This window comes from Nestor notabilis, unplaced genomic scaffold, assembly GCF_000696875.1.
Source record: "Nestor notabilis isolate BGI_N333 unplaced genomic scaffold, ASM69687v1 scaffold7591, whole genome shotgun sequence".
Classification (NCBI taxonomy): Eukaryota; Metazoa; Chordata; class Aves; order Psittaciformes; family Psittacidae; genus Nestor; species Nestor notabilis.
In genome coordinates this window covers 2,113-11,551 of record NW_009915177.1, presented here as the reverse complement: position 1 = coordinate 11,551, position 9,439 = coordinate 2,113, and the positions used below count along the sequence as shown (strand labels likewise).

At 44.7% G+C, this 9,439-nt stretch overlaps 1 protein-coding gene across 1 annotated transcript in view; it reads right to left on the bottom strand.

Annotated features, from left to right (window-relative positions):
- Nucleotides 1–3,329: 3,329 nt before the first annotated feature.
- The window catches only part of LIPG (lipase, endothelial), a gene marked incomplete at its 5' end in the record, with an annotated part of 8,219 nt that continues 2,109 nt past the window's right edge, over nt 3,330–9,439 (bottom strand). Inside the window, 7 exons of the mRNA XM_010024000.1 lie at nt 3,330–3,351; nt 4,952–5,044; nt 5,933–6,151; nt 6,721–6,841; nt 7,301–7,543; nt 7,998–8,222; nt 9,374–9,439. The exon at nt 9,374–9,439 is cut by the window's right edge and continues 31 nt beyond it. Coding sequence (XP_010022302.1) covers nt 3,330–3,351; nt 4,952–5,044; nt 5,933–6,151; nt 6,721–6,841; nt 7,301–7,543; nt 7,998–8,222; nt 9,374–9,439 — 989 coding nt within the window. The remainder of the gene's footprint in view (nt 3,352–4,951; nt 5,045–5,932; nt 6,152–6,720; nt 6,842–7,300; nt 7,544–7,997; nt 8,223–9,373) is intronic.

Genomic DNA, 9,439 nt, shown 5'->3' with positions numbered 1-9,439 from the left:
CTTTACATAAACCTGTTCCACTCTCTTTGTCTAATGCACATCCAAACTCCTGACTAGGGGAGCTGTGCAGGGATGGATGTTGATGTGCCAGAAGGCATGGAGTTAGCTTCAACATGTGTGGTATGATGCATCTGGGAGCCTACATTTGCTATGCGAATGGCCAGATGCCCACAGGGGATGCCCATGGGTGGGAAAGAGCTGCAGCCTGTTCCTCCTCTCTTGTGAGCTTATATTCTTTCTCCTTTTCCACATAGAGTAGCTGGATGTGAAAACTTCACCCTTTTCCTTGTATAGGAAAAGGGACCAGACCCTGCTTGTCCTTGCAGGAGAATCCCCTGCAAGAGGCACCAGCCCTTGTGCTGCAGCCGTATCCAAGGGGCAGTATGCAAGAAATTACTTCCAAATGACTAATGTCTGGAATGACTTCTGGGATTAGTGTCCTCCCTCTTTTGCACTGGGTGGAAAGTAAACCCACAAGAACACATTAGAAACCTCCAGCTCTGGGGTGCAGAATAATTGGGGGTCCTACAGGTATCGAACAGCATCCCCCTTACTCTGCCATACCTACAAACATAGTTTTCCTCACAGTGACCCATTGCTGGGCTTCTCATAGGAAAAGGTTAACTAAGTAATTTCATGTAAATCTTGTGCAGCTTGGAGGTATTTACTTTGTTTGCAAAGTCCTTCTGTTGCTGCTGGATTTGTGCCACCAATTTATGTCAGGCATAGGCAGAGCATAGTGAGAAGTTTCCTTAAATTTAATGGTGTGGCTCCTAGAAAATGCCACGAAAAAAGAGTTAGTGATCAGATTTGGGTAAGTCTTCTTGAAAGTATTCACCAGTAGGCTGGCTATTGAAAGCAAGCATTAATGCAGGAAATCAGTGGAGAAGAAGGAATTTGTCTCATCTTGTCCTGGCTAGCCTGGCACAGCAGCAATGGTCTTTCTAGAGTCCCCTGTGTTCCCTGCAACAGCCACTGAGTGTAAGTAACACAGCATCTCACTTTCCCCCCAGCTAAAAGCAGTAGTGTGTTGCTATGGCTGAAAGAAAACAGAGTAGGAAGGAATGGTTAATGTTTTTAGTAGACTTCCCCTGCTGAAAAAGTCTTGCAGGGCAGATAGAATCCCAGCCTGGTTTGGGTTGAAGGGACCTTAAAGCTCCTCCAGCTCCAACCCCTGCTACGGGCAGGGACACCTTCCACTAGAGCAGGTTGCTCCAAGCCCCTGTGTCCAACCTGGCCTTGAACACTGCCAGGGATGGGGCAGCCACAGCTTCTCTGGGCACCCTGTGCCAGCACCTCAGCACCCTCACAGGGAAGAGCTTCTGCCTCAGAGCTCATCTCAGTGTCCCTAGAAGGCCCCTCCAATGCTACCCAGACATGGATTTTTATCTTGTCATATTCCCTTTGCCAAAAAACAGATGATCCCTTGGGCACTGGTGAAATCATGTCCTTGGTGTTGGGCTGAAGTTCAAGTAAACCTCCAGTGTTGTATGACGGACACCTCAGGAGCTACAGGTGACATGGGAGTAGATATGGAGTGACTTCGGTCCAGTCCTGAAGGCACTTTGTAGTGTATGGGTGGAGAGAACAAGCTTACCTTGGCCGCACAGCCTGGAGAGGACATGGAAGGAGGGTGATGGATAAGGGCACCTACTTGCCAGCACCTACCTGGCTGCTGCTCTGCCTTTATGTCCTTGTTCCTGCAGGACAGGGACAAGATGGGCAGCAGCTCTTGCTCTGGCAAGGTATATCTAAGCTTGTGGTAGATCAATAATGATATTCAACTGATTTTTTATGAAGCCCTTTATTTTTTGACTTAAGGCTTAATAAAAACTGTTACTCAAAACTAAATGGTTTAAAACTTTACATATGTACAATACAAGAAATAAATTATGTTTTAAGTCATACAAAAACCACAATATACAAACAGGGCTTTGAAACCACTCTAAGTATGGCACGGTGACAAGTCACAGATACCAAAGGCTTCAGTTATTGAAGCCTTTGCACAATACCATGGAAAAAGAAAAAAAAAAAAAAAAAAGGAAAATAAAAAAAGAAAAAAAGAAAAAAAAAGAAAATGAAACATCTCCAATGTGCTTGCTTTGGTTGGATTGAAGCTCTACAAAATCTTGGAGAATTGCAGGCCTCAGAAGGACTTGTTAAGTCTTCAGAACTCAGTGCACCATCTGGCAACACCACTCTTTGAGATTGCATTTCTGCACGCCAAAAGTTCAAGGGTTGTTACACTAAGTCTCCTTCCAAAAAGTAGATAATAATGTAGTCCACCTCTGACAAGGTCCACTCTGCTGTAGCAAACAGGACAGCTTCAGTCTGTCCAGCTCAGAGCAAAGCCAAGTCCACCTGGCATCAAGGAATCCAACCGGGATTTATGGCAGTGGGGGTAGGATGTTGTCAGTTTGGCTCAGTTGAATAATTCCACAAAAAAAATAAGGTCTTTTAACCACAGCAGCACCTGGACAGAGGTGAACACACTCTCAGTAGTTAAAAGGACTGGCGCAAAGCTCTCCTGAAGCAATCACGATTCATTACCTTCCTCCTCCCTTACAGTCAGTGGAAAGGCAGCTGCTTTTTGCCTCTTACAAAGAGATCAGCGCTTGGGACTGGGCAGTCTGACTGCAGACACTGACCCGGAGCAAAGAGCAGCTGCCAACATCATCATCTGCCATCTGCACCGTGTTCTGCCCTAGGTACAGTGAGGACGAAGTACCATCTTCTTATAAGGTAAAATACAGAGATTTAAATATCAGCCAGGTACAGAACAGACTATTTTTAAGGCAAGCAAAGGACAAATTGAAGCTAAGTGGCATTGTGCTTATCCCCATTCCTCCCCTGAATATCCCCACACACTTGACCTGTGCTGATCTCATCTTTCCATAGCCCATAGTGCTATTGGACCCACATTAACTTCTATGCTAGATGCCAATCTGTTTTTGACAGCTCTGTCACCAACAGTGTGATGGGCAGTTAGCTTGGTTATCTTCTCAGCTCCACTGGCTGGCAGACCAGTAGATCATTGCTGAGGTCTAGATCTCTGAAGATCTCATCCATAGTTCTAGTTAATGGGAAATGCAGGGCAGGAAATGCAGTGTGTAACAGGTCAGGGTAAGGTTAAATGCACAAACCAGGCTTCTTGGGGAAGGGAGAACATCAGTTTAGTTATTCTAGGTCTTGGACCACAGTCCACCAATTCTGTTCCCTGCATCCTGAAGAGATAGTTGCTCTAAGTGTTACCAAGCCAGAGTTTTGCCAGAACATCTTGCCATCTCTGTGGTCATCTAGGTTGCCTAGCTGTGTCTTCAGAGAAGTATTCAGAGCACATTTGAAACAGATCTGGGAAAATCAGAAAGGGGGAAAAAAATGTAGTTAAATGCAGAATTTAGGAGGAGTAATAAAGAATTCCCAAGAAACTCCGGGACACTAAGAACAGGTTTGGACAGTACAAGTTGGTATTTTACTTTGACAAAGCAGCACTTTGCCCAATAGCTGCTCAATGAGAGCCTGAAGCAGACATTATGCACACAAGTAGGCTGCAAAGAGAAATTACAGGTCTTGATGCTAGACTCTGCCTGTTCAGATCCATCCAGGTTGAACAGATGTGTGCAGACTCAATCTCCAAGTAGGGAACTATAATCATGCAATGACTTGGCAGGAATGGAGAGCAAAGAGCAAGTAACTGCTCGTGATCCCTGGGAGGAAGGATCATTTCCTGGAAAACACAACGAGTTGGATGTCCTATCTGCCTAGTGTAAAAGCTGTACTCCATGAGGAAGCAGGAAGGGCACATCTGCCAGCAATTCTGTTTTATGGGGGTTACCGAGAGGCATATCAAACCTACAGCCTTTTATTGTACCTGCAGGAATGTTTACTTGATCTTTCACGTCTTGTGGCAGAGCAACAAGTTTTTGCACAGAGGCTTCATTCACAGAATTGCTTGCTACTGTACGTAGCACAGCTTGATGGGTTTTGCCAAAGCTGGAACAGTAGCAGCTCACATTTCTGAGCTGAGCTCCGCTGCCCAAGAGGGTTGTGCAAAGCACGACTTCCACAGTGCTTCGCTAGCTCTAACACACACTTTGTCTCCAGATTTAGAAGTGACAAAGCTTTAAGTTTACAAATTGGAATTTAAGAGAGAGGACAAAAGGCTGAGTTTCATCTGAAGGAGACCATCATTTAGTCAAAAGAACAGGGATTCATTCAGAGCGTGACTAGAGGCAGTCTGAACCAATCAAGCTGAGACTGCTATGACCAGATTTACTGCAAGTCATGCTCTGAGGACTGATCCTAGGTGTATGAAGAGAGGTTAAGCAAGGCTGAGATGCTCTGTCAATGACTGAATTTGCACTCTTTTGAACCAGAAGAGGTTATCACAGCTGGAGATGAAGCAAAAGGAATCATTACTGTAACACCAGGGCAAGACCTCAGATGTGTCTTGCTCATGCAGTTGAGCTCAAACTTTAATGAAAGAGATTTCTTGGCAGCTCAAGGTCTTCTACCATGCTGAAAAGATCTGTGTGGCAATGCCCTGCACTCCCACCTTTCTTCTGTTTTACAGGGCAGTTAATAGATGCTCCTAATTAGTTCTGCACTATTGCAAGTGGTAGCACCTCACTTTGAGCATCTAACATAATAGGAAGCAGATGGGCTCTTTAGGCCTAAGGACTGTGTTATACTCATTTGGTAGTAAGCGTGTAAAGGCACAAGATGACAAACCATCATCAGAAGTGATAATATCACCTAGTTAGTGACAGTTTAAGGCACACATGAAAATTAACTCTAATAGCTGGGGATCTTGGGCTAGAATTCATTAACTTTCTTTTGAAAGAAGAAGTTGTTCCAGGAATCTAAACAAAACCACCCCTAAAACTGGCTCCACTCATCCAGCACAGCCACATGCGTCAGACAGTATTTCTCTTTGCTGATATTTTCCTACCTTTTTTGCCATTCCTCTGTGCACTTCACAAACCAGAGCTCTTTACCAGGAGTTATACTGGTTAGCTGAGCATCCTCCACACAGAAAGCAAACCTAAGAGGAGGAATCAGAAGTCAAGAGAAGGTACCATTTGTCTCCATGATTAGAAAATAACATGTAATACAGATTGGAGTTAATTCTAGTTGACATCTAATTTGACATCCTTCCTGTGGAGCACCTTGATACGTCATTAGCCTGTTGAATGGTTGTTTTATTTCCTACTTTAATTTTTATTTGGGAATCCTTGCTTCTACTACCCCTATGTTTCATAGATTGTAGAAACTAGGATGCAAAAATACCTTACAGATGATAGATGTTTTAGAAAGCTTTGAGAAAAGTGGGAAATCATCAGTATCAACTGGTGTTCTTTGATAGATCTGGATTACCTTCAAAACAACATTAACATGATATGTCCGAGTGCAGTGCTACATGCTTGGCAGCTTCTTGTTGGTTGTTCAGGTAGCTTTCCAGTTACAGACATCTCAGGAGCACTATGGTTCTTAAGGAGCTGGTGTCACCATGTTACCAGTTGCAGTTTTAGATCTAGCTTGTTGTGCCACAATATAATAGCCATGCCCACCTATGTTTCAGTATTTTAGGTGCTGTCAGTACTTTAACCTTCAGGTACAATCTCAACTATCTTGAAGTAGGCTAATTTAGCCCCCAAGGGCAGGCAGGACAGCATCAAAGTATCTAAATAAGGCAAAAGAACATCCCAGATCTGACGTGCAGTGACTGGTTTTGCTTAAAGCCTAGTTTGGAACCTCATGCTGGCAAGTAACCCACTCTCCTACACTACAAGGGAGCATTAGCTGCCTTATAAAAGGCAGTTCAGGACACCAACCAAGTTCAAGTCCCTAACTTCTCCTGCTAGATTGTGAGTATTTCTCCGTTGAGTTGAGGTTTCCAGTCAAATCCCATGCAATCTAACACAGTTATTACCTCTGCTGTGTCTCCCCAGATTTCACACGGATACGTCGGACATGCAGCTCCTGGGAAAGCTTTGCAGGCCGATACCAGTAGCTCTTCAGCTCTTTCCATAGGTCATACCACGACTGAGATGTTCCCTCCCATGTGAGCTTTATTTTCAGAAGTTCACCCATGTCCTTTTCAGTATACACCAGGAAGGTGTTAGTAGCGTTTAGGCCAATTTGATCAAGCCTGAAAGATAAGCAGGGACTTGACATTTCTTCCTTATGAAAGAGTGCCGGATGCTCATTCGTTCCATGCAAGCAGTTAAACAGAGCCCTGTGAAGCTTATCAAGTGCTCCACGTTCCGCTGTCACCAGTTAATCGCTGATTACACTAAAGAAAGTAAGCTTAGATACCTGGCTCAGTATAATGCATCATGTATTTGGCTCAGCCATCCTTCCATAGCTTAAAGGTGAATTTCATGCCTTGTGTTTCTTCTGGGAGAGGCTAAAGGAGGTCAACAGTGCCTCCAGAGATTTAGGTGATTTCAGAGTACATCCAAATGGTAGGCAGGGGGGAAAGCAAAACAAAGTACCTCAACAATGAGCCATGAAGGCTAATATGTAGAGGACTGAAAAAGCATCAAAGTGCTTTTTCAGCAATAAATTGAATTACTGGGTGAAAAATGTATTGAATGGTGATGAAGCAAGGTTGCTAGGCTCAGATGCAAGACTAGTGTTACCTGAGGAAATAGAATGACGCCACCTTGCCTAGTCCCAGTATCTCCTTAGCTAAACACCACAGGCCAGCTTACTTACATTTCTAAAGAGAGAGGTTCAGAGTCTCCATTGGTGCCATAAAGGGTGACAGAGAAAGTGGGATCAGCCTCTCCCAAGCCCTGGTAGCTGAAGACATGCATTTTCATCTGATAATGGTAGACTGGAGAGAAACAAAGAGAGCATAGATGGAACCAACTTTAAAAGACAACACTGCTCAGCATCACTCTTTGCGAAACAGTGTTGTCTGGCAAAGGCTAAACTCTTTCTTTGTTGAGACATCATCAATTGCTTTTTCTTGCCCTTACTTTTACAGAGTTGATATTTACACCACAACAGCAAGTCCACCCTGGGGAGCTCTAAGGCCAGGGTGGTCTTGCAAGTATAACATGTGCATATTGTAGTTGAGCTCTTTTGAGCATCCTTATGGCCACAGTTGTGTTGATTTTACATGGAGAAAGGATCACTGTAACGCCACAGGGCAGCAATGCAGACAGGTACCAGTGAAAGACTAACTCCTGGTGCTGCGCTGCTACTCTTCCACTTCTACATCTTCCCAACACTGACTTTGGAGTCTGCTCTTAAGAGAGGAGACTGTGCTCTTTCTAAGAAGGAAGCACACCTTTGAATGGCATGTCAGCTCTTGTTTTCAAGTACATCTTGCTGTTTCTTTTGTTCCGTGTCTTCCTGGCGTTGTAGCCGATGCCGTTGCAGCGGTTCTTCCGGCAGCTCAGGCAGATGCCCTTCTTGAAGCGGCTGGAGTCGGTGCACTGGAACGCGAAGCTTTGTTTGTCCTGGTTCACGAGGGAGTCCACGAAGAGGTGCACAGACCGCTCGTGCTCACATTTAACCACTTCACCGATCGCTGGAGAGGCAGAGTTGCAAGGGAAACATTTTGTTTAGGCATTTGCCACCCCAGCAGCTGGTAAGATACAGTGAGCTATGCCTTTTTGTAGCCCAAAATGAGTGAGCATGGCCAAACGTGAACATTTTCCAAACGGCAGCAATTCAAGAGGTTAGTGGACGATGCCTGAAGAAGACCATTCATTTTGTCTCTACTAGGAAGAAAGCTTTAAAGAGGATTTTAGACCCAGCATAAAATGACCATAGTTCATGATCAGGTGTTAGAGTGAGAACCTGCTAATTCAGAATTAAAAGCAGGTCTAGTTTCTAGCAACTATCTCCAGCAGTACAGGTAATTTAGAAGGAAAAAATAGTTTTCTCTGCTCTTCTAAATCAGATCATCCCCCACCATCAACCCAAGTCTATTTGTGAGGAGTGTACACTGACCAGAAGCAAAGTAAGTAATGAGAACTTACTCCCATAGGCAATTGCTCCCAAGACATCACTTAAACCACAGCCAGGCTGGAAGTCTCCCCCATTGGGGTAGATGTCAACATGGCCTACAGGCATCTGGATCCCAATGCTAACACCTAGTGTTTCCCTTGTGTAGGTGTGAAGGACATCCACAAAGTTAGCATCATCGGGGGAGAGGCGTTTGCTAGGGTCCACTCCTTCAAACATAGGGCCAGCCGGATCCAAACCTGGTGTTAGAGACAGTATGCAAGACGCCAGGTAAGAAACTGGGTTATTTCATGCAGAATACAGCCAGGAGCCTGCTGCTAGCAGCCCTGCTAACACAGACAGTGCCTGACTCATTGTTGATGCTGTCCCCCAAGATCTCTTCACCATGGGCTGGCTTAGGGAACAAAGGAAGAAAAGTCCCACACCACTTTTGGTGCAATACAACTGCGTGCACCAGTCTGCTCTACAGCAACGGTTTCAGCCTGCCTGTCAGAAGCAATGAGGTTTTGCTAGGTCACAGTGAAGAACACCAGAAGAGGTCTAGCACCACACAGAGACCAGTGGTAGCCAAAGCTGCTTTGGCTTTGTCTATTTTCAGACTTGTACATGTGGAGAGACTAATACCAGTTTAAGCAGCAGCCAGGTAATCCCTGCATCTGAGATCCCATGATGGGTTTGAGAGGTTCTGTTAACCTCTGAGCCTCACCCCCAACTGAACCTGTGCTCCTGAGCCATTCCCAAACTTGACTGTGAAGTGATCTTTATTTTCTTTTCCTCTGCTTAACTAAATACACATATTCATTGCTAGGCTCTGAGAAATCCTCACTGCCAGTGTTGCATCTAAGCACTTAATGCAATCCCTTGTACCATGCTTTAAGTTCTCTCATGTTGAAATCAGCTTTCCTCTGGAGTCACAAGCATTCTCTTCAAGATATTTTCAGAATGAGAGATTGGGGTTGGTGGGTTTTGGGTTGGGTTTTCTTGACCAAACATCCCACAGGACAAACAGCACCCAATAGCTCTCACTTCCATTAGTTCTGAGCTGTAATTATGAAAACCATTATCACTCAGAGGCTTAGGATTTGAATAGTAAAAGTTTGAGCTGCATTTGTTTTAAGTAGATTTGAAGTTAAATGTGGGTTCACGATCAGGTTTTCCTCTGAAAGGTTTTTTCATTGACCCCCATATTGACACACACTTAAGGGTTCAAAATTAAGACATTTTCTCCTGTGAGGGGGCCCGTGCTCCCCACTGCAGCCACAGGTAGGAAACTTGTCATTTCTGAATGTGCAAGCTCAAAACAGCATCACAGCAACACAGGAAATGAGCCTCTTCGGGGAAACTTGCTGCTGCTAAGGGAAGGCAAGAGACTGGTTAAAAAGCCACTTGCCTGTAATCCTGCCTATCGTCCCATGGACATGGTTACCAGCAAAGCCAGCAACGTGAGCGCCAAGGC